We start from the raw sequence: 25,105 nt of genomic DNA, 5'->3' as shown, positions 1-25,105 counted from the left end.
CGCGCGTATAGTGATTGCTGCCGTGGGAACACTATAGGGGAGGCACACCACTATTTCACTACCATGGTCTGTGCTTCCAAGACTGTATGTTGTGATGGCACAGATGCTTGTGACCAAACCGCTGAACGTAAGCGTCCAGAAAGCCGTTTTGATCACGTTCTGTTCTGCCGGGTCGCTACCAGGCTTTTCAGACAATATACCGAGTTGTGTAACAAGCGCAATGAAGCATATTGTGATTGCAATATTGATTGCGCGCATTGTTAGGCTTGATGGCGATTTCTGACTTGAGAAATTTGTACGATTCTGGACTGTTCGCCTTATGAGTTCAAAGCCGGAGACTTCAGCTGAGGCGTGTGGATGACCTTTAAAATGATAGCTGCAGTCGTGACTAATGAAAAAAAAAAAAGGATCTTTTCTTTTGATGATAGTATGAATCTTCATACCAGGACGAAAATATTTTTTCTCTTTTGGCTACGAAAGTAAGAACGAAGATTGCCAGCCCCTGGCTGTGTTTCAGGTTGTGAGGTCAGGCATGCGACCAGATATAGTCCGTGCACACATCGGAGCCGAGCAAGGAATCGCCAGAGAACCTACACCATAAATCATCGACAATGCGGATGTATCGAGCAAGCAATATGCATCTAGACTACCAAAAAATCTTACTGACTTATTGACTACTAGCTATATTAGCGTATAGGGAACTGACAGCGGTAGTCGACAATGTCTATCGTCACTAAAGAGGGGCTTAATCTGGTTGCGGCCCTGTGATTTACTGAAATCCTGGACTTCAAGTCATTTATTGGAGTTATCTTTGATAGAGACGAAGCCGAGAAGTACCCCCATAAGCAAATTAATGGTATTTTGTCTGAGAACGTAATGTATCTGCCTCCCATCATGACAACTTGACTTCGTGTATTAAGACCCCACAAAATACCTTGATAAGGGGGCCGTATGCTTTCTACGCTTCATATGACTGATCTTTTTCGCCGTTGTGGTTCGTGTCGAGATACGGCAGGATTTTGATCCATCTAGCTCTATGCTGAAATAGTTTAGACAGAACTAAAGGCGTAATTCGTGCTAGTGGCATCGCCAATTGCAAAGGAAACATGGAAAGGGGTCAAAATCGGACTATAGACAGCGCCATAGAGACTGATGAGGCTGACAGTAAATGTAGCTGGGTCAGCTACAGCATTCTCTGGCAAGGTAACTGTTTCGTTGAGGTTCTCAAGCTGGTTTGATTTATCAGCTTTGTATAAATTAGCTTGCTCCAGGCTAATGTTTTGGACATAAAAGTCTGGCCCGTCTTGACTTACTTCCTAAGTAGAAGGCATTTACAAAGCGTCCAAGACTATCAATGGGAGGAGTTCCACTGGCATAGCCTACCGCGAGTGGCGAGTGACACGTCTGGGACGGATTGAATATAATTTTCGCTCACTACAATAAGATCGAATGTAGCGCCCGGCTTGACCGTCTGAGGGACGCCAATGCCAACAACTCTAGATTCTGCGATTGAGAATAGAGAAGCGCCCGTTGTGACGATGCTTAAAAGAACGAATAATTATACCTCCAACGTGATCAGCATAATGTCCTCGCACAGGTAATACTCCCCTGCTAGGGTATTAAACATTAAAAACTTAAGGGGTGAAGATACTCAATGCAGACTGTCGTAGTACTCATCAAGCTCTCGAATATTCTGTCAGTTTCTATAGGTCTATCAACTTCTACAAAGGTCGTGATGCCCTGTTGAGGAGGTAGTGGTACCCGTGGCAAACTAACACTTATTACCCTGGCGGAGGAGTACGGTAAACGTGATTTAATAGCCCCGCTGACACTGCTGGGTTCCGTTCAAAACAGCTTCAAGCCGCGGAGGAAATCGCATCATGTTTCCCAGACCAAGAAGCTCAATTTTATCCCGAAATTCCGTGCGACGTAGACGATGGAGTTGAGTGGTCGGGTGTGCGTGGTGGGAGTTGAATCAGGTTGGAACGACCGACGCTCCCCACACTTCAGCGCCTTACAGAGCCTCTAGCCCGCTCTCAGCCTCTGTAACGTTTCTGAAGATCACCTCGTATTATTTCAGAATCCCGTATTCTAAGATCAATACATCATGGGACCACCGATTTTGCCATTTCAATATGGAGTTTCAAGAGCTGCGCTCCATAATTCATTGTTCAAATGGCCACGGGACCCTTTCGTAGGCATGAGCGGGTCGTACATAACACTGGAGCCTAGGATGTATAAACCTCATCTTCTAGACCTAGATATTATGAGTTCTTGAGAGTTGAATGGACTCTTGGGCCACCTTGCTTGTGGGATACGGAGGAATTTCGTCATTGGATCACAACCCTAGTTGTAGACCAGATGTTCAATATGCATTGAGCCTTCTGAACATCCGCAAAACCTCGCTGATGGCGCATTGAAATAAGTTCTCGAAGGAGCGCGTTCTACAAACTTAGTCTCAGCTAGATTCTCTGAAGTCGCTGAGCAGGTCATCCTTAGACATAAGCAAAATCGTTCCGGACAGTATGGACGGCCATGCTGATATTTGGTCGGAGGATATCACGTATCAAGCCTTGCTTATAACTCAATAATAGTGTATAATTCAGATCTAGGGGAATGCATCAATCAAGGATAATACATGTAAGTAATGGAAAGCCACGAGCAGAGGACAAGAATGGCGTAGATTAGACGCGATTCAAGAATGGGCGCTTACGCCGACGAGAACGGTACTGAGCGCTTGTCGCAGCTGCTAGGTACCTCAGTAGGCAAGTTGACGTAGCCAGCGAAGTCATTGGTCGATCTGAAGAGTCATCTCAGTGATGGTGAAGTGGAATAATCGAATCAGCGCAGTGAAGAACCAAGGAGTGTAACGCTATTGTTCCTTCCCCACGAAATATGCGGATCAAGCTCCTTCCCATTCTTCCTTAGGCGAGCGGGCGAGCCCGCCCTAAGGCAAGGTACCTAGACCAGGGCGTACCCTAGCAACCAACAGCGAGCGCGGCCGATAAGAGCTCTCGCACAAGCGCAACTCGGACTAACATAGCTCTTGTGACTTCCCAACAACCATCCTGTGACCGCCTGTTCACCATCACCTGCCTCCGCTCGTCTCTTCGCCATTGTGCCATCTCAACTTGACAATCTTCATCGTCGCCAACGAACCTCCATCGTCATCGCTGCATCTCGACTTTGCTCTGCCGAAATGACTAAGCATACGCCCGATTTCCTGCGCGCGAGGAGCTCGAACCTCTCACTTCGAGCTGCTGCAATGGAGTCTTCGATCGCATCGCTCGCCATTCCCAGCCCCAGCAAGCCTGCAGAGCCAGAGCTTTCGGCGGAGTCCAGAAGTTTCGTTCTGTCGGGGATGGAAGGAAAGACTGCCACTGAAAATGAAGTTTGTCCACGATGTGCCTGGGGACTTAACATTGAGCAGAAGGGGCGGGTCTCTATAACACCAGATCGCGATGCTTGCAAGATCTGCCTCTATAGAATGATCAAGCCCGAGTACTTCACCAAGCCGTTCTGCAGTTTTCTGACCGAGAACCCTACCATATTCCATGCGGTAGACTATTTCAAGAAGAAGATGCTTGGGCTGGGTTTCAAAGAGGTAAGAATTAAAGTTACGCCCTTCGCTGTCATTTTACTATTTAGCTGACCTGGTCTTATTTTTCAGCTCCCTGCCCGCGATGACTGGTCCGGAACGATTGAGGCTGGCGGAAAGTATTTCGTAACGCGGAACAGCAGCTCCCTCATTGCCTTCACCGTTGGCAAGGAATACAAGCCTGGCAATGGAGTGGCTATGATCGCAGGACATATCGATGCATTGACGGCAAAGCTCAAGCCCGTCAGTAACAGGCCAACCAAAGCAGGCTATGTACAACTAGGTGTCGCGCCATATGCGGGAGCTTTGAACGAGACGTGGTGGGACCGCGACCTGAGCATTGGTGGTCGCGTTATTGTCCGTGATGAGGAGACGGGCAAGACAACCACCAAGCTCGTCAAGCTGGATTGGCCAATCGCCAAGGTGCCCACTCTAGCGCCACATTTCGGCGTGGGCATGATGGGCTCAAACAACAAGGAAACGCAAGCCGTTCCTGTCATCGGCCTAGAAAGCTCTTCAGGCGCGCAGGAGCCTCTAGGCGAGGCTGGCTCTTTCGTTGCGACGCAGCCGCCGAAGCTAGTCAAGCTGATTGCTTCGGAGCTGGGGATCTCAAACTACAGCACCATTGTTAATTGGGAGCTGGAGCTGTTCGATATCCAGCCGGCGACAGTGGGTGGCATGGACAAGGAATTCATCTTCGCGGGACGCATTGACGACAAGCTTTGTAGCTGGGCCGCCTTGATGGGTCTTCTACACGCTGATCAGAACCCGAAGGACGGTACAATCAAGCTCGTCGCCCTCTTCGACGATGAGGAGATTGGTAGCTTGCTCAGACAGGGCGCAAAAGCAAACTTCCTGCCGAACGTCATCGAACGCACGGTGGAGGCCCTGTCTGAAAGTGCCGATGTGAAGTTCGGCCCGGGTGTCGTTGGCCGTACATATGCGAGATCATTCTTGGTCTCTGCGGATGTTACGCACGCCGCGAACCCGAACTTTTTGGAGCGGTACCTGGACCAGCACATGCCATTGCTGAATGTTGGGGTGGCCGTTTGCGCGGACTCGAATGGTCATATGACCACCGATAGTATCAGCACAGCGATCTGCAACCGCGTCGCTGAGCTGAGCGGCTGCAAAAACCAGCTCTTCATGATTCGCAATGATAGCCGATCGGGTGGCACTGTTGGCCCGACGCTGAGCAGTGTGATGGGTGTCAAGGCGGCAGATGCCGGGTTGCCCCAGCTCAGCATGCACTCTGTTCGCGCCACCACTGGTGCCTTGGACCCTGGCCTGGGCGTTAAGTTCTTTAAGGGCTTCCTGGACAAGTGGGAGGAGGTTGACGCTGAATGGCACGCTTGAGGAATGGAAGGTGTAAGGGAGTTGGGCGATGGTGGGTAGAAATAGGTTTTAGGATGAAATACATGTACAGTATCGTAATTATACAGTAGGATAGATATGGAAGTAGCAGGAGTTGGAGATAATACGGATTTTCATTATGCTTGATGCGGTCCTTTCTTCGCTTTGCAATGCAATACAACACAACATGTGTATAGTCCACCATTATGCTAATTACTATCTTCTCTTTCCTCCGTAGGCTTTCGCAGCATTTCCGCCTCTCGTACCTCCATTCGCTCGTCTAACAGACTGCCTGTCTCATCGTCATCATCATCGTCGTCATCGTCATCATCGCTTCGTCCAGCGTCGACCTCATCGTCGGCCTCAGGAACAGGAGTCTCGGGCTTCCTACGCTTCTCAAAGTCCTGTTTGTGAGCCTCCGCCATGATCCGCGCAATGGACCTCCTCCCGACCGTATCTGCACGTCTCCTCCTCACGGTACCGTCGTCTGGAGTGCCCTGCTCTTCGCTGTCCAGATTCGCTGTTGGAACGCGGCTGCTCGCCCCTCCACTGATTTCCACACCGGTTGACTTGCCGCTTGCGGCGGTGGGTATCCGGTCAAGAGCCGATTCCATGCTGACCCGCTCAACCAAAGTCTCGATCTGATATGGCAACGGCACATCGCGAGAAGCTTTGTATTGGGCGACATTGGCACAGTGTTCGTTCTCCACTCGGAAGAGTGTCCACATCCCTCTGCGAGTGACTTCAGAGAAGGCTGTCAAGAAAGACACGATTGTACTATGTTGAGTATTGTGTGTGAAGATTGCATAGAAGATCCAGGAGAAGCGTAGGATTGGATCGAGGACCATGGCGGCGTAATATGGCCAACGACTCTTCAGAGCAGTGATATCACGGAGTAGACGATGACGAGAGTTCGGCTGCAGAAGAGAGAAATCCATGAAGAGATCCCAGATTGCTGTTATCATTAGTGACATATCCTCGCGACAAGCACGATATTACTTACATGTGTAGACTCCGTTAATGGTGGCAAAGGTGATGAATAGAGCAAGGTTGGCGTGGCTCCCATTGATACGATAGAGACTCAAACAAACAGCAGTGATGATCGTGGCCACATACTTGCCGCAGTTGACGAGATGTGGGAAGACGTTCTTCGTGTCGTGATAACGTCGCATACACTGTAGCGCACGCCAAATCGGTGGTAGAGTTGAGAAAAAACCCAGTAACCGGGAGTGATTAGAGTTGCACTGGACTGGGTTATTCCAGGCGTGCGCGTATAAGCAGAAAAAGAGTTCAATGTTCTGTAATCAATTAGCAACGCGCCATTCGTTAATTAGCTTGACTTACACATGTAGCATAGGTCAGAGAGCAGTATATATCTCCCATGAAGAAGTCGCGAAATTCAACTGGGTATAAACCGGCGAAAAATAAACGCCACTGAAGAGATTAGTCTTGTTGGTTTCATAAAGGGTGTCGAGCACAACTTACATGAGAGTATAGGAACCATTTTCGGGCTTTGTGACGCAAGATCGGTGCAGGAAAGAACAATATGACGAGTGACACGAATATCAAGATAACTGGGTAATACAGGTACATGTCTGGAGTACCATACCGCGTGAAATTCAACCAGAAAAACAGTCCAAAGAGAAGTAGAAAGAAACTTGGAAACTCGGCGAGCTCTCTCCAGTCCAAATGATTTCTTGTGTCGAACTCAAAGATGAAGGGGTAGTTCACCTTGTTCACTGTCCATATCTTGCAATCCAGACAGAACAGGCAAAAGAGGTAGAGCATGAGGAAATATCCGCCGTAGATCTGCATTAGATAGCTCGTCTGTTGGCGTACAATCGGATCCGAATCAAAGAGCAGCTCCGCCCCATATACAAGTCCTTGAACTGTAAAAACAGCTCCGACGCCCAGGAGCAAACCGTTGACAAATGCGCTTCCTGATTCATCGCCCGGTTTACGGCTGAGGCTGCGAAGTTTGCCGGCAGCAAGTTTGTGATTTCCTCTTTCGAAGTATCTCGCATATAGGTCCTCAACTGCATGAATGTGTCCGTCAAGAATATCGCTGGTGACGAACCATGACTTGTTGACTTTCTCATTCATGTACCTATATGGCGGTCTTGCATTAACGGCTTTATCGTACTTCTTATTTAATTTCCGGAAAGCAGTCCGATTAAGCAGAGCATATGATTTGAGCAATTCCAGCCCTCGATAAAACTCCTGGAGGGCCACTTTCAACTTTCGCTTCGCCGTTCTGTATGGAATATCTGACTCGGGAGGGCGGCGGGTGTAGTCTCTCCTCTCTTCTCTGGACGCTCCTGCAAACACCGGCGTTTGTGGCATCTTCTGCAGGGCTCTTGAATTCGGACCCGGCTTGAATAGTTTTGCCTTCAGCGGGTCGAAAAGGGAATGGTGCTCATGCTCTTTCCCATTCTCATGCCCATTAGCGTCGGACTCTCCTTGCTCCTTGCGCCGTCTAGATTCCATGATTTCATGTGTCCGCCTATTCCTCATCTCATGTAGCTGCTCTCGGAGGAGGGCAAGTCTCTGACCAGCATGATCCTCCTTTTGCTTGTAGAACGTCTCGACCTTGTCTAGCTCGCTGTCCAGGAACTCGAAGAACTCTCGTTCTCGCTCTCGTACCTCATCAAAGGAATGTAACTTGACATCTCCTCTGGAGGTCATGCGGCGTTCTGAGGGAGTGCCCATTGTGAACATCCTCCGGAACCTCTGACGAGGGCTTTGTATATCACTAGGAGTCAGATTTGGCATGCCCGGTCCTGCTGAAGGCGCCTTCGCTGTTGGAATAGTGGCTGCCATCGACGTGCTCCGCTGTAACGCCATACGACTAAGTGACCGAGTGATGGTATTTCCTAACGGCTTCGGGGATGGTTCGCTGGTATTCGACGGCACGCGAATGGCAGGAGCTGGGAGCTCAAACGTATTTCGAGAGTCGGACTGCGCAGCTGGTGTCCGAAGATGGGGAGGGGTTGGTACGAAACTACCATACTGCATATCGTTATCGCGATCGTGGGCGAGACCTTGTCGTTCGCCTGTAATGGAGATGGCCTTAGCAGGTCTCTGCGGCTTCGGGGTCCGGCCCATCGGCGCGGGACTCGACCGGAGAGGGTCATTCCCATCCGAATCATCGGAGTCCACATCTTCGGCTCTGCTTCGATGTGATCCCAATGGCGAGCCTCGAAAACTGTGGCTACCGTTGCGCGATATCTCGGGTCTCTTGGTCAAGCTGTATGGAGTGCCATTTGTGCGATTGATCGCTCGACTGACAGACTTGACATATTTCTTGCCAGCTTTGTAGTTCAGATATTTGATCCTCCATTCTGGGACACAGTCCCGTTCAAGTTCCTTCGCGAACTTCATGACGTCACGGACAATGAATGTCGGGAAGTTCGAATTTGATAGTCGATGGCCATTGACAGATCGGAGTTGTGGCTTTGTGATATGCGTCAGGAAATCTGAGCAATCGCCTCAGCGTACCCCGAGAGCTGTTCGACTGGTACGTGGAAAGGTGACAATTACTGGTGAGGCGCGTCAAAAGTTTTCCGAAGCTTTGATCTTCAAGGTCCCTTGCTCGCCTGGCTATGCCCCCGCGTTCTTGGGGAAGCGACCAATCGCCGAACGCCAATCATCCACGCAAAATGCCGCCTAACCAGAGCTGGCGCTCGGTGAGACCCTGACATTGGAATTGCCCACTGTATGACGAGAAATTGGACCTTTTGTGCTCTGTTAGGCAGATGGTGATCTACATTGTACGTGCAACTCGTCCACTGTATACAGATGCGGCTCTAGCCAGACCTTTTGACACAACGAGCAATTGGAAGCCTCCAGAAACCAGCTTTTCGCAGAGGAGTAAGCACTGGTATGAAACCACCATTCATGAATTCAGGAGCTTGGCTTGAATCGGGCTCATCTATTCTCGCGATCGGGTCCAGTCTTTACTTGGTCCGCAAGATAACACCATGTGGTAAGAACCATCTCGTTGGACGATGAAGTGTCTCAGACATCGGTCTGCCGACTACCGTTATTGTTCAACTGTATCATGCTGTGTTACTTAAGTGTTCTGAAATCACTTGGGGTCCGCACTTTGCAGTTTGCGCACAGCAATTTCCTCTTCTCGAGCAAGTTTGTATATGCTCAGCACAGTTATCAGTTACTTGACCTTTCACATTCATAAGGAACCAGTACCGGTAGGTGGAAAGGGACAAGGCTCGTTTTCTCGCACCTAAAGCGAACGCTTTATGGGGATAAACGGGCAATTGGCCACCTTGGGTGAGCTCTTCGCTGCGTTAGATTTATGTGCTCGATGGAAACTCGTGGACTTCAACAATATAGGCCAGTCGGCCTTGTGGCTTGCCTATTTGGAAGCACCTATCGTGGCAGCAGAGTTAACCAGGGCCGGCTTGTCATGGTGTGGTGCATCCCCAGGCTCTGAAGGATTGCTTGCATGCCCGCAACAATTAGTCTACACAGCTAGTGAAATCCCACCAAGGCCAACTCATGACGTTATGCACACCATGCGGATGGTGACAGCGAAGATCATGAAATCAGGGTCAAGGGAAACGTGGACCTCCCGTCTCGCGCGCTGACAGCCGAAACCCGACTGCCGTTACATTGAGGCAAAAGGCTTACCTAGGTACCTTGGAAAACGATGCCAAGCCAGATGCAGCTTCCAAGGAAATTCGAGACGATGTCCCCTGGCGCGAAGCGCTGACGGCGTGGGCAGAACAGGGCAATGAGACGGGCTTGCTGCTGGAGACTTGGAACGGCAGATCGGGATCTGACAGCGTCATCGGGGAATTTCCAGAATCCCCTTCTTGCAAATTCGACAACGCCAGAACAACAGCATCAATCCTACCCGTCTTACGGCAAGCTTAGGGCAAGCCGATTTGTCCCGCCTGTTCCTGGCCTGTCAGGTTAATAGTAGTATATTGTCTAAAGTGCGCAAGTCGGCGCCAAGCCGCCAATTGCAAGCTTATGTGACTGGCTTAGGAATTTCCAAGGCACGCTGCACTTCTAGTCCTTTCTGGAGGTTCACGATGGCTTCATCCTTCCGAGATAGGATAATCATAACGAAATGAAGTAGTCAGCCTCCACGGACCTTTTGACCGCTACATCGAGTGCTTAGTCACTGCTTTCACGGTGTTCAAGCTAGTCGTGATTTCTAGGGATTATCATGGCTAGCGGTCTGCGCTCGCAATTTTGTGATGATAGGAGCAAACTTCCCGGAGCCCCGCGCTGCTCCTCCCTGTCGACAATCAATCTAGCTCCACCGAGCTATTGAAGGCATCACAACTTCCTGGGCCTTCTGCGGATAACAGAAATGATAAGCATTGCGATTAACAGATCAGCGCCCCGCGCAGGGTGAATCAATGCTTCCACCGCCAGCAACTATCTGCCTCTTCCACCGCCAGTCTTGTCCAGCACCTGTTTAGAACGGCATCTCTCGGACCTGTCTCCAGCAAGCTGGTGTAAGCACAACAACTGGCCAATTTTCGGTGGTAAGCTGGACAAGCACGCATGCAAGGAAGCGGTGGGGTTCAAGTTGCCTACTGCAGCTGCATCTGCATGCACACAAGGGCACATTGGCTCTCCACCCAACACCGACAGGCGTGTAGAGTACATTTTCATGATACCTGGCCGGGGGCTTTGACGGTGAGCATCCACTCAAGTGCTGAGCCGGCCGCACGCGCTTCATCAGACTCCATGAGAGCATGGGCCATATGGCGTGACACAGGGTGCTAGACTTCCTGAAATGTGGGGTAGATATGAGGTCAACAGGGGCCTATATCGCGCTCCTGTGAACCTACCTGTCGGGAGGAGGTGTCAATAACAGATCTATGATATTGCTACTTGGATCCGGCTTTGGGCAAGAAACGGTCGCGGGATGACGTCCGTTCGAATCGAGTCGCAATGCAACTCGTTAAAGAGATTTCTCAGGGTTCACAGTTGTACACGATCTTTTCTTAATGATACATTAAGTGTTGGAAAAATAAATGCGAGAATGTCAGGCGGAGATGAGTAATTCCCCGAGTGAAATGGCTTCATTTTTTATTTTTACTTTCAATGCCTTTCCAGACTATTGAACCACCCTTCTGTGGGTGATTGAGGCGACCCAAGAACTGCCCAGGGAGAAACGCCTGGTCGCCAAGTAATTCATTTGTTGGAGTTGAGCTGAGACATGCAGCATCCTCTACAGCCCAACAACCCTCGTGGCAGCTTCTCATTTCTCCAAATCCTACCACATCCAGGCACTACGGTCAGTAGATTTTGGCCAAATGCCACCATCAGGGTCCGTCTACCGCACCCAAGCGGCCCCTATGTACCGATTGTATCTTAATTAACTTCCTCAAGTGCCCGTTGATGGTGGGAGCACCATCAACAAATGCGCCGTTGAGGTGGGTACTGAACTATTAGTTCTACTAAGACGGAGAGTTTCAGCTGAAGTATGCGCGGGATGGACAACGGCGGCCTTCTCCGGAGGCGTCGACTAGAAGAAAGCACATCGCTGCATGCAAGACAATCATTGCTTCTAGGTATTGCTGAAGATGTCTTCACGGTAGAGAACACAAGTAGGCTATATGTATGCGACACTGGCCCTACCTGAAATCTATCTCTAATGGTGCAAACTCATCAGGTATTGCCCTCCCAGTCATGAGCACATGTGCATTGTCTTGTATCAATTAAACAGGTAAGGCATGGACTCTTCTTGCCCCCCATGTAGATGCGTTCGCCCAAGCGTGCTGGAGGGCCCGCTGGCTCTTCCTCCGAGGTGCCGATAGCGAATGATGACATATTGCTCGGACGATGTTTCATCTATGCAGTACTGTGCGACTCTATGCCCGGCTGGCAGTCTACGGCAATGAAAACGAACATGCACATGAATTGATAATCGCACAGGACAAGAACCATTCGAGCCATTGAAGGGATAACAAGGTACAGTACACTGCGAAAGAGGTGGCCGAACGCGAACACGACGACGAAGAGGACCGGCCAGGGAGGAGAGCTGTCTGTCGCAAAGGCCGCAAGCCAGGAGACCCTGGGCAAACCTGCCCCGAACTGACGTCTTCAGCGAATCCCCCACTCTTTATCGCCAAGCCCATCACGAGGCCCATCTAAACTCTGGCAGTGAGATTGCGAGATTCCCCAACCCCGAAGGGCCCAGCAAAGCCAGCTGTAAGTCATATTCACTCTAGACTATTGTTCACGCGAAAGAAGATCAACGGTCTTCTTTGACGCTACGAAACCTAATTCCTCGTCACCTAGCCCAAGCGTAGTACCCTGCCGTATCTCGAAAGCGGTGGAGATCTCCAGGGCTGCTCTCGCCTCAAGGCCCAGGCAAGCGCTCTGTCCAAGCGGGCGTACCGGCACTGCACTGCCATAAATACACACACTTACTACGTTACCCTTTGTGCAGGTCAGTGGGTGATCGACCTCGAAAATCCCCGACAACACGAGGAGAGAGGATCCTAAAAAGGGGCCAGCGGAAAGCTTGCAAGGGCGCAAGGTGAATCAAGCAGAGACCTTGGAGAGTGAGAGAGAAGGAAACCTTGGGGTCCTTGTGTGCTTGTGTCTTGGAAGAGCCGAAAGGCAATCTCGATCTTTGTCGATGACTTTCCCTTTCAAAGAGCGGTTTACATCAACATTTCGAACCTGTTACTGCGCAGTAGAGGTGATCAACAGCACTGGCCAACAGACATTACATCAGGTCAGGGCTGCTCTAGCGGGCTTATTGGCTCATTGACCAGGGACTTCCTCGGTGGTTCCCTCAGCTTGGTTTCGGTACCCCCAGCCGCAGCGTCTCCGTTTCCCGCTCCCTCCCCGTCCCATCTCGCCCATCCATCCAGTCGCAGTTAAGTGCCGGTCTGCCAGTCTGCCAGTCTCACTCGCTGGCGCCTCCGGTCTGTTTTGCTCTGGTTCGCTGTGCCGACCAGCCCGGGACTGGTGGGCAGTCTAAAATGCACAGGTAGCCACCTACAGAGTACACTAGTGAGTTGAAGAAGTGGAGTGTCTGGCTGCACAGCGCTAAGGTGGAGAGAGAGACACTTCAGGATCCATCCATTCTCACCCACTCGCGCCCGCCCACATTCGGCCACTCCAGAGGACCCACGAGTCAATTGCCAGCCAGCCAGCCAGCCAGCCAGCTCTTCCAGGCTGCTGCAGCTCAACCGGAATCAATCGATCGAGACAGTCAGACAGACCAGACAGGCAAGCAAAGCAAAGCAAAGCCGGTCAGACCAGGGCCGGACTAATCCCCATATCATAATAAAGACGACAGGCCAACCAACCATCTCGTCGGCTTCACTTCTCCGCAAGCTCGCAGATTCACAGAAACTGCATCAGTCTTCCTGTTTTGTCCAGCACACAAGCACTCGCCTTTCTGAATCGGGGTGGTGGCCACTCACACCGTCATCCCGACCTCATCCCCCCTACCCGGACCAGTATTGTGCTGCATGTACATACATACATACATACATACATACATACATACAAGTAAGGGCCTATAGTACGGAGGGCCATTCCCCTTCCTTGCCTGCTCACCCGCTGGCTGCAACGGCGGATGCGCCTTGGATAGCGCCTATAGCAGCAGCACATATTGGACATAGCATCATCAGTCCATCAACTCAGCACACGCATTACAGATTCAGGGAAACCCTGCCGAACTACTATGTATGCAACGTTGAAGGTCACCAACAAGTTCTGTAGCAAGTTTGTCCGCCAGGCCTCAAAAGTCAGCTCAGCTCCCACCGCCAAACACCTTCCGCACCTACATCACCTACCTACCCAAGTTACCTATCTACACCCAACCATCATTCCCCCCTCTGGGCAGTTCACCTAAACCTCCTTCAACAAGCTCACCGCCAGCCGCGGTGCTGAGCCTTGGAAGTTCAAGAGTTTGATAGACTCTGCGCTTTCTCGTAATTAGTCGGACAACACAAAACCAAGGCAGCATTACTCGCGGGTGTCGAGACCAAGAAGAAAAAAGTCGCTCGTAGAGCTAGCGGGTAGCTCGAACGGCTGTGGTGCCCCCATATCTCACGTATTTTGAGAGGGGCCAGCTCCACTTTGTCCAGTCGGCCTCCCAGCCTGCTCTCCCCGACCTTACGATACATATTCCTCGACTTTCTCCCATCACGATACAGACGCCGAAAACATACCGTCCGCTCCCCTATATGCCCGGGATCTGCACATAATCATGCTGGACTCGCAGATGGCTCGGAGGCGGCAGGCCGAGCCGCCGCAAATGCTTTATGGCCACTCCCGCACCCGCACAACGTCCTCAAACGTCTTCCCAGCACAAATACAATCGCCCACGCCGATGCATTTGGTGCAGCCGCAACAACAGTCTGCCCACAACCGCCGCTCGCCCTCCGTCAACACATTCAGCACCGTCTCAAGCTCAGGTATGGCACCTCCCGCCGCCTACCGCACCTCGCCCACCACCGACCTTCGGCGCTCTACTTCCTCTCGCTCTGCCGGTTCCACACAACCCAGCAGCTACGTCGCTCTGCTCCGGAAGCAGAAGGCGACTGTTTGGTGCGATCGGGCCCAGTATGAGGATCCACGACTTCTTGCGGCCCAGAGAGCTGCAAAGATGAGAGCGAACCTCGAGGTTGTCGGATCAGGAGCCACAGGCTTGTCAGTTGGTGGGCTTGGTGGTCGGACATCAACAGGCCTCAGTAGTGCAGGCGGCAAGGTCGCCGCAAAGATCCGACACCATGGCAAGCCCGGCGTAGTCGGATATACTCCGGATAGCAACTACGTTGGTGTCGGCGGTGTGCCTCTACGACTGAGCGCAACAGAAGTCGAAGGCGAGGATAGCGAGGAGGATGAGGCGATTACGCAACGCCTGCATCACCGTAGAACTGGAAGTAGCGGGCGCAGCAGTACTGCTGGCAGCATTGGCAGGAGAGGCCTGAATTACCGCTCTTCTGGTGGACTAGTACAAACAGGCAGCAGACGGTGGAGCCCTGGTGACACTCCGGAACGAACAGGCAGCCTGGTGGAAGAGACGGGTGAACTTCGACTGCAGGACGACTCCGCCAGCGGCCGCGCTCAAAGCACGGGAAGCGGCAGCAGTGCTGAGCGCGCAGATAACGTCCCTGATATGGGCGCTGCACGGCTCGCGAGCAATAGCCTTGCGCACGCGACGGTGACGAGAGAAAAGAGCGTCAAGAACGTCGATGATCTCCGTAGGAGGGGCAGTGTCGACGAGAGAACAATGACGCTCACGACTGGACGCCTGTTCATCGCCAATCCCGACTAATATTATCTACAAATGGGATTGTGACGTCTTTCCCTCCCCGAACCCGGCATAATTTCCGCTTGCTCAGGGTCGGAAGAGGTGTTGGCTTGACAGCCATGTTATAATATCATCGACTTATCTGGAGTTGAGTATGCGTCCTCAAGGGCTGCGCTACGGTCGCTTTGGTTTTCCTTATCTCAAATGCATTGGTCGGCGTTCAATCATCGGGCTTCATATCCAACAAGGTGTTTCGCATAGGAAACGGAATATCCGAGTGGTCCTATACTACTACCCTTAATCACGGTCGTTCCGGAGTGGCATTATTTGGTTTTTATGAGTACCCCATACGCATTTGTATTCAGTCAATCGCTCATATTCTCTTTCTATCAACTCTACATGCCGCCTGTTGCTGGCCAGGAGGTGTCGGCTAGGCTAATGAACGAACTTCGAAGACAAAAGTGCGGGAGAATGGCTTGTTGTCTACTCTGCTCTTGGCGTTGGAACAAGACAAAAAGTAGTTTAGCTACTTAGGCTTGAAATACCTCTTCAAGATGAAATCAAGAACGTGTGGGTGACCTCATATCGCTTTCTCTCCTTTCCAAATACACTGTGCCGTGAACTGCAATTTTGAATGATCATGTCTTCTCCCCGATGTTCTGGACTGACGGTATGAACTGATGTCCTTACTGATGTGCAGCGGACTTGCCCAGCTGAGACGGAGTTCATGATTTTGGTGCAGAATGATGGGTAAGCCGGAGCTTCCCCGTTTCCAAAGCAACGTTGAGCTGATCGCATCTGTCAGCACATTCTATGGAGAAAATTAAAAGAAACTCCACAGACCGCAGGACTTTCTTGCGTCGAGGCGGCGGAAGCACTCACCTCGTGTCCGGGCTTGCGCGAAGTCAAAGCTTTGAGTGGGACGTGGAAAGTCCTGCCAGCTGTTGCGCTGGTTTTTGAGTGGATGGTTTACGCGGCGATGATGACAGCTGCGGATAAGATAGATAGGACAAACTATATGGAGGCTAACACTGCGGCGTCTACGTCTATACGTACTGAGGTAGATTGACATGGCGACGGAGAATTCATGTTCATCAGCATTTGAGAAACTCAAAATTGCCTGGTCCTAGACCAGTGCTTCTGTATCTCGTCTATATCTGAAGTGTCAGGCAGGTCGTCCTGGTGGTGCTTGAGGCAACAAAGAGGAGCAAATAATCTCAAGCGCCACTCATAATTCAAGTAAGAGTACAAAGTGCCGCGACTTGTGTCATTTGATGAGATGACAATGTACTCCTGCGAAGCACCTTAATATTCTCGAAGATGTTTTCTTCTCACGATTGTGACGCAGAGGAAGGTGTATGGAAGACCCCACCAAGCATCAAATGGGTGAGCCAGTTTCAAGCCACAGGCCTAAGAGGGTATAAGCCACACATAGACGCGACCCCTGTCACCCTCCTCGACCTTGGAAAGGGAACGCCAAATTTACGCGACCCAGGCGCGTTTTCTGGGGTCGTCAATTGCCTGGCCTACCTTTAGGTAGCTAGTAACTCATCAAAGGCAAGGTATCGCTCTCCGCCAAAACGTGACACCTCTTCGACCCCGAGGAGACTCAACCTGATTAGCCCAATTCCATCCCTCTTTCCGACGGCACTTGTCTTTCGAGATCTCAACGTTCCTGCCTCGATCCATAATTCTGTAACTTCCCATTCTGTCAATCAAGGCAACCTCAACAAAGCAAACAACAAAGCCATCTTGTGTTCCCGCCACGTCCCTTCCCAGCTCGGTGAAGCGAAGCCTCGCGGCTTCCCCAATCCACCGCTCATGCCTCTTTTAACAATGTCTGCAAACATCCAGGAGCTGGACTCGTCACCCCGAAAGAGAAGCCACGACGACTTCGCCGATTCTGCCTTCGACGAGTCACTTCCCTTCAATTCCTCCAACTTGAAAGGGCAGGACCAGAGCCTCGGAGAGAATTCCAGTAACCGTGAGCATCCCAAATCCTCTGTCTTCAAGTCCTTCCCTCTCATCTTAGGCTAACTTGACCCAGACGGACCATTGCTCTCTCCACTACCCGCCATCTCAACTCAATCGCCTCCCGCTCAAAGTAGCCCTGCCGCGCTCACCGACGCAGGAAGCAGCACACCAGCAAGAAACTCTCCTTCACCACACACCCCAACCCGCCTACCAACTCTACAATCCAACACTTCTGATCTCCCTTCAGCCACAGACCAGACCCAGTCACAAATGGCTCCTGGTGCCTCCGGCCAACCGCCCGCGAAGCGTAGGCGCGTGACGGCTGAAGAAAAGGCAAAGCTCGAGCGGGAAGCAGCAGCCAAGAAAAAGGAGAAAGGGGAGCTCAAGACTGCTAAGGAGAAAGCGGCGGCTCTTCAAAAAGAGGAGAAGGAGAAGATGCGCGCGGAGAAGGCTGCTGAGAAGGCCAAGGCCGAGGCTGAGAAGAAAGCTCGTCAAGAGGAGCGCGAGAAGAAGAAACGCGAAAAGGAGGAGGAGGAGCGTCTCGAGAAGGAGAAGAAGGAGAAAGCCCAGCCCAAGATTGCTGCGTTCTTCAAATTCCAACCTACCACACCTAAGAAAGCCGGCACCGCAACTCCAGAAGCTGGGACACCTCGTGATGGCAGTCCTTCACCTCTGCAGCAGAAGTCCGAGGAGGTGTCTGATTATCGCAAGCGATTCATGCCGTTCTTCGTCAAGGAGCACGTTCGGCTCGCAGACCAACCGTTTGCAATGGATGACAAGACAAAGGAGGTCAAATCTGCTATACTCGACGAATATCTACGAGGCGATCGAGGCACTTTCGATCCACGTCCTTTCAATCCAGCAGGGTCTCTCCAGCTTCCGCCTCTCTCTTCCGCCCGTGGTCGGACTTACCCTAGTGTCCAGAAGATCATGTCTGAACATCAGACCAGCTCGGGGCCAGTTGATCTCACAACGGAATCACAAAATGCTCAGATTAGGCAGACTCGCGAGCTGCTCAGACAGGTACCGATGAAGTTCCTCGGCTTTAGAGAAGACGTGCGACCAGCGTACTATGGAACGGTGACATCACATCCGTCGAGGAGCCTGCGAAAGCTCGCGAGAAGCCCCGTCTCACGCGGTCTGCTTCCTCTCAACTACGATTACGATTCTGAGGCGGAGTGGCAGGACGATGGGGAAGGAGAGGACCTGGATGATCTTGACGATGAAGAAGAGGAGCTTGACGACGATGAGGAGATGGGTGACTTCCTCGATGATTCAGAAGATGCCGGCCGCGCCAGAGCAGCGTTCTCGGGCTTTATGGAACCTGACAGTACTGGCCTCTGCTGGGAGAATCGCAAGCGATTGGGACCTCTTGCGAACATGTACAAGTATCGCATGGAATTCATTCTTGGTAAGAGCCCCCAATGCCATAAATCATATAGTAGCTTACCTTGCTTGTCAGATCTCGATCATCATTCCGAGATCGACCCTTTCTCAACGAAATATTGGGAGCCTGAGGTAGCGCCTACTACGAGAGACCGCAAGCCTCTAACGGCAGGAGCCAGTAACGATACAGCCGGCAGCACACCCGCCATGGCACCACCTCCTGCTCCAGCAGATGCTTTTGCCGCTCTGACCTCAGCTGCCACAAAGGCGGATGCCAAGAAGGCGCTCATGCCAGCGGAGCTTCTAGATGACTTTAAGAAGGTGATTCTAGATTTCTCCGAGCTCACCAAAGTTGGAGTCATCGAGGTGTTAAGCTCGAAGTTCCCGAAGTGCACAAAGAATCAGGTGCGCAACTCGCTGGAAGAGGTGGCTGAGAGAGTCAACAAGGTATGGAGGCTGAAGACATGAAAGTCGGTCGATGCGGGATTCTTGGGACGAAAAGATTGCTTGGACAGAAGATCATGTTCGCGAATGGACAATGCGTCTTGTTTCAACGAACATGTTTCCACATGATCATCTGGGAACTTGCTCGTCTGGAAGGCATGGGCGTTCCATAAGAAAATGCGTGACAAAATGATAAGCCGTGAGGGCAAGATCAAGCATGCCTATGTACACTTAATCATCATTAAGTAGCTTCATGGGGAGACAAGATGATCATCTATTGATGCTAATGATGATGGCGCAATTAGCTAAGGGGTAAAAGGGCAGCATTTAGATCAGGAGTTCAAGGACAAGAACAGTTGTTTTCAAGCAGAGATGTGTCACTATTATAGTGGTCTTTTTTCCACAATCGAGACCATGATCGCAGTATTAGACTAAAGACGGATTGTGGTTATTTCCGTGATGCCAACTCAAGTGCGTAAGGGATTCTAACAGCGCAGGCTAATCTGATTCAAGTCTCCGATTGTTTGGACTTGACCAAATGTGATCAAACATGGAATCTTTGCAAGAGCGCTACACATGCTCATGCTCTTTGAATCATCGCTCATCACCTATGCTCACTTACGATATTCCAATGGCTTGTAATTTGCAAGTGGATATCCATACTACCAAGTTACCCACCATGTGCATCGTGAGAACTACGAGACACAATGTGTTTGTGAGCAATCAAAGTCTCGAATTAGTGTTTATTGAACTATATTGGCTCTACACAGTCCGGTACTGAGGCAATGTCCTCGGGATCTCTTGTGAATACATTCCGGTGTGTTGATATTGTGGTAGAAGGGGGTATGATGTCTTCCTTTCTTCCCAGTAATCCAGCGATCAAGAGTAATGAAAATGCAACCACACTCGTGAGCATCACTAAGAAGTATGATCTCCCGTACGTATCTTTCCCTTTCCCTTGGAATCCCCAGTTCATAATCAGAGCTGCCGATACTCGGAAAACTGCCTCTATCAATGTTTCACCCGTGAAAACGGCATATTTTCCGTCATCTCGACACCAACCTGCCAAGATAGGCTTCGAGAAGAGCGTGTAGAGGCTCCCTATGCTGGCTAACGTCATTCCCGCTTTGAACAACTCTACAGAATCTGTCAAGGCCATGATGCAACTTGCAACCATACCGAGCACTAGACACAACATTGCGACTCCCAGGTTCGCTTTCTGGCCAGATCTTGCTGAACGAAAGAGACAGTGCCGAACGAAAAGTAGTATCAATGACGCAAAGCTGCAATATCGGATGGCTATTATTGCGTCATCTACCTTTGTCGAGAACCTTCGTTGAATGCCGAGGATCGCAAAATTTGAAGAGATAGAGAGCGTGAGGGGGCTAAACGCGCAGGTTGCCAGTATAACTAGACCTATCGCCCACTGTTTCAACATTGGAGGTCTGTTTTCTCCATTTGAATCACGAGGGGATATGACTCTTGTAATAGAAGGGGTCTCCAGAAAGGCCAAAGGCAGAATGCCTAGCCCATAAATAAAAAGGCCAGTGAGAAGAGTGTGCCATGGCCCGATCTCGAACCTGATCGTGACCACCTTTATTATGTAGCTGCTTAAGAGCATAATAAATGTTACGCATGCCTGCAAAAGCACAAATACGAAGTCTCTGTGATTTAACATGTTAAGTAAATTTTGAACACTCGAAGTTCACCCCACATACCTTTGTCCTTTGTCGAACTCATTAGCAATAAAGCCGTCACGGCGTGCGGCGTAGGTCATCGTCCCTCCGCCAATTAAGGATCCGGCTTGAGACAAACATATCCACCTTGTAAGACGGGGTCTGTTTCCCGAGGAAAGAGAGTAGAGCATACTCGCAGTTATGATCTCCACGAGCATATAGCTCACTAGTGACACAACAAGAACAGTCCTTTGATTTCGTATGAGCCTGCTCGTTGTCAGATTCCGGCACCCATATCACATCGGAAGTAGCTGCGACTTACATCGGCCAACGCTCTTTCCCACAAACATAGTCCCAAACAACGGTCCAAACGATCAGTGAGATAGCACCTAACGAAAATACAGATCAACTCAAAAGGACGTTGAAGGGAGGGTGTTTGAGAGACCTACCAAACAGAGTAGTCGATATGGACTGCCACGCTAGGAATGTCGATAGTCTTGTGTCAGGGTTGTCATAACTTGCCTCCTCTTCTGAAGGGTTAGTAGAACCTGCATGTTGATTTTGAGCCAGATGAACAAAGATCGTCTGATAAGACCGCGTGAATAAGGATTCCGCAATGGAAATCACACCCGCAGATAGAAGAATCAGGTCAAATGACTTGGTTTGGAAGAGTGTCGCGGCTGCTTGAATTTCCGTGAGATGGCCTTGACCTTGGCGGTCTTTTGTGGGCTCAAGCAAATGTTGTGCGATCAATGGTGTTGTCTCGCTGATAGACAGCTCCATGCCGATAGAGCATACTCGATTCAGGAAGACCGTGTCGTAATAAGACTGCGTATACATTTTCAAAGACCTCACTCACTCATAAGAAATCTATTCAGTCATCTCATAGTGTTGTTGTCGGAAAAGCCACCTCATTTGTGTGATGGCCTGGAGGTACCTGGTATCAAGTTCCCGATTAGCTGCATTTTCTATTGGCCAAAGCTTGCTCGTTATGACCAGGTTCGGTTTAACAGTCTCACTCACCAAACATTTACACGTGGCAGGCACACAAAGATTTGTTAGTAGATGGGCGATTATTTAGGAACCTACCTTGCCGCCTATCTGAAGCCCCTGGTTTGCTGCCTGGAGACTAGGGTACTACCTACCCCACCAACTTAACCTGCAGAATGTGATGCATTGCACTCGACTCACTTGTCTGGCTTAGATAGAACGTCAAAACAAGGTCTCTTGTCTTGATGACCATCAGAGCCAAAGCTTACACTGACTCCGTTGCGTGTACTTGTACGGACGTGTCTAGGGTCCCCTGAGGCACATGTCAGCTTGGGATTAGGTGTCTTGGCTGAGGCTCTTCTATGAATCAGTGGATCCCTAGAATTCTATCTCGACATAATGATTGTAGATCGAACCTCGATGGCAGATGAGCATGATTATGAGAGATGTCCTTCGTTACCATAGGTGAGAGCAGTGACAGTATGAAAGTAGTGCAATAGATTCATCTTACTCCCCGCCCTCTATCCTCGCCCGCGTCCTCAGTTGGGCTTAGCTTTCACTACCGAAAGTACGCCCTCGTCAGTAAAGGCTAAGACTTGCCCCATACGATGGATGGTCTGTGGGCTATGGCGAATGCAGTCGGGCGTGATGGTGAAACACGGAGTCAACGTAGCCTCAGCATCGTGCAAAACATGGGCAGAGCCTCATCTCGCCAAGGCAAAGCATGAGGTGGCAATGAGCAATTGGGCACCAGGACAGACACTTTGTCTATTTGTCTGCCTTATCTCAGATGGCAATGTAACCGGACAAATGAACGCACAAGTCTTGGATTTAGGCGTCCATACTGTTGATGATTAGCTCAAAGTTCAACCCCACAGCTGTGGTACACACCCTCAGGACGGGTGGGATGTCATCTGACCCTGCTATAAGCGAACACAACCCGCCATTGATCAGACTTGGTCGCGGTGTACCGTCAAATTCATACCGACAGCTTGAGAACGGACCTTTGAAAGCGTCCATTACGACTTTATCTCCCCTATGAGGTATGAATCAATACGCGCAACCGAGTAGAATCGAAGTCAACCATAACCAAAGGCGCCCACCGATGATCAACGGCATTTTGTTCTCGTGCAATTTCGTCGCTGTAGCGGCGCGAGGGAGCCAGAATCACAAAGAACATTTGCACTGAACCGCTAGAGACTCAGAACTGGTCTTGTTCTGTGAGCCCACGAGTCGTCATCCAAGAAATCTGGCGGCAGATACTTTCCATGGTGAATTATGACACTGATCTCTGCTTTATGCTCTATTTTAGAAACTAATATGACCCAAGCCGGCACCCGGTCTCCCAGGGTGCACTTATCAGACCCCCGGAGAAATACACAGACAATGGCCTGATCTGAAATACCTTCCACGTCCCGAGCCATCCAGCGAATTTGTTGAAGATTATCGGCATTGGGTGGAGGAATACCGACACTGGAGGGACCTTAGGTGTGGTACAGGATATGGATACTTCTGTCGCAGCCATGGAATGTGGATAACTTGCGAAGAAGTCAGAAGCGGCATAGCAGACCGATCTAATCAAACACCATATTCGTGCCCAGGTAGTCACTATGAGTTGCAGTCTCTTTTGAGCGCATTTTTCGCGAGACAGGCGAAGAATCAAGAAGATGTCGCAGCAGCTCTGAAGGCGAAACTCCTCGCAGAAGAAGAACTTTTGCATTTTCAACATGAGGAACAAGGGGAAGAAGTAAGTTCTTCTTTCGACCGACTCACAGTAGACCCAGGTGGAGGACAAGAACCCACCTCTTCGTCCATCTACGATGATGATTCTAGTCAGTTTCATTTCGATTCGGAGCCACATAATAGATGGGGAGATCTCCAAGATTCAGTAGATATGGACTACGGACAAAGAAATCCTCGGGCAGGCGGAGAGAATATCGAACCCTACAAATTTTATCCGCAACAGGCGCACCCACAGACATACGGCAGAAGCGAGAAAACTTCTGCGAAGCAACACGATTCATCTAAAAAGGGGCACACCGAAGAAAGCCACTCCCGTCATAAACACAGTAAGAGCGAGAAAGCCTCGTCTAAGTCATACGAATCCTCGAAGACCAAAAAATCATCGAGAAAGAGCAAAAATGACCCGCCTCCTCCTTCATCATCATCATCATCATATCCTCCTGCAACATATCCTGAAGATGAAAATGTAGGAAATGACCAGTATGAGCTAAACGAGGAACTACCGCAGTCAGGCAACTACAGTGGAGGGGGCCAGGATTGGGATTATGATGACAACTCCTACTACGGGAACTGGTCATCCTCAAAACAAGGGAGGTCAAGTCACCATCGATGATGCCATTCTAGAGAATATCGACTTGATAAAGCTATTGTCAACACCTTCAGTTCATGGAACAGGAGAATCGGGTGCGACCAATCCTAACTGCCGTTGGCACATACTAAACTAGACCTCGAGCAACATTGACTACTCTTACAGATTTAGCAAGGGATATCTGAAGGACATGGGTGCGGGTGTCGCTGAATCCCGTCCCCCACGGATTCATCATCGAATGATTCATGAGGTTGAGGCGGAGAGGAGGGCTTCAGTACGGATTGCTCATGATTGGATGTAGTTAATTATCCCACAAAGGGGTGGTCTGGCGATACACCACGGCAACCCCGCCTAAGCCTGAAGCCCAATGCTGCAGGCTGCGCACACGAGCGACCAGGATTGGTCCAACGGCGAAATCGGGCGAACGACTCAAGTGGCACACACACCATACAGATGCTACACTGCAAGTAGGTTGGTTCGGGTTGGGCATTGACACTCTTCGGTGTGGCACGGCCTACTGTCAACTGTTCTGATCGCGAGAATCTGTGATTGTCAAGAGAAGGCTTAGGAAAGCGCCTGTCACTCGTAGAAAATTGCATAGATATATTATATCGATTATCTGGCGTAACTCGGGAGTTCTCTTGTCGCACCATGTTTGCACAGCTCGAAAAAGTATAGGCTAATTTCCGCTGCCGTGAATTGTTACGCAGACACTGATCAGCGGGGCAAAGTTTCCGATAGGATCGTGTGACACTGAAAGTGGGATGACGAGACAACATTGGAAGCCCTGAAAGTCGGCATCGCCAGTGGCGAGTGAGCACGTGGGAGGGCCGCAAAGCTCTCCCAGAAAAGGATGGATTGTACCGGAGATCCAGACGGCGCAACCTCCACTTTATCAATGGACCTGGACTGCTGGACAATAGCTATTGACGTGAGTGCTTTCAATGAACAATCCTACCCCTTTTATAGGGTGGAATAGCTGTCATGAAACGCCTGCATTTGTTGGGGTGCTAAGCGGTCCGGGCCGGCTAGCATGGTAAGAACAGTAACTAAGATACACTGCAGAATTACAACCAGTCATTCCAAGGCCG

At 50.5% G+C, this 25,105-nt stretch overlaps 4 protein-coding genes across 4 annotated transcripts; 3 read left to right on the top strand and 1 right to left on the bottom strand.

Moving 5' to 3' along the window:
• Positions 1-3,487: 3,487 nt before the first annotated feature.
• On the top strand, positions 3,488-4,954 carry UCRPA7_5870 (putative vacuolar aminopeptidase 1 protein; the record flags this gene model as incomplete). Its single annotated transcript, XM_007918414.1, has 2 exons — positions 3,488-3,604; positions 3,671-4,954. The coding sequence occupies 2 exons, from the start codon at positions 3,488-3,490 to the stop codon at positions 4,952-4,954; spliced, it is 1,401 nt and encodes a 466-aa protein (XP_007916605.1).
• A 206-nt stretch (positions 4,955-5,160) lies between these two features.
• On the bottom strand, positions 5,161-7,660 carry UCRPA7_5869 (putative signal transduction protein; the record flags this gene model as incomplete). The annotated part of the gene is made up of 3 exons (XM_007918413.1): positions 5,161-5,705; positions 5,955-6,126; positions 6,692-7,660. 3 exons carry the CDS (start codon positions 7,658-7,660, stop codon positions 5,161-5,163), a joined length of 1,686 nt encoding a protein of 561 aa, XP_007916604.1.
• A 6,553-nt stretch (positions 7,661-14,213) lies between these two features.
• Positions 14,214-15,236, top strand: UCRPA7_5868 (hypothetical protein; the record flags this gene model as incomplete). Its single annotated transcript, XM_007918412.1, has 1 exon — positions 14,214-15,236. The coding sequence occupies one exon, from the start codon at positions 14,214-14,216 to the stop codon at positions 15,234-15,236; it is 1,023 nt and encodes a 340-aa protein (XP_007916603.1).
• A 1,797-nt stretch (positions 15,237-17,033) lies between these two features.
• Positions 17,034-19,040, top strand: UCRPA7_5867 (putative chromatin assembly factor 1 subunit a protein; the record flags this gene model as incomplete). Its single annotated transcript, XM_007918411.1, has 3 exons — positions 17,034-17,196; positions 17,434-18,597; positions 18,649-19,040. The coding sequence occupies 3 exons, from the start codon at positions 17,034-17,036 to the stop codon at positions 19,038-19,040; spliced, it is 1,719 nt and encodes a 572-aa protein (XP_007916602.1).
• Positions 19,041-25,105: the final 6,065 nt, after the last annotated feature.

This window comes from Phaeoacremonium minimum (genome assembly GCF_000392275.1).
Source record: "Phaeoacremonium minimum UCRPA7 unplaced genomic scaffold PA7_03_scaffold_435, whole genome shotgun sequence".
Lineage (NCBI taxonomy): Eukaryota > Fungi > Ascomycota > Sordariomycetes > Togniniales > Togniniaceae > Phaeoacremonium > Phaeoacremonium minimum.
Note: the sequence above shows the minus strand (reverse complement) of the source record. Positions and strands in the feature narration are given on the sequence as shown.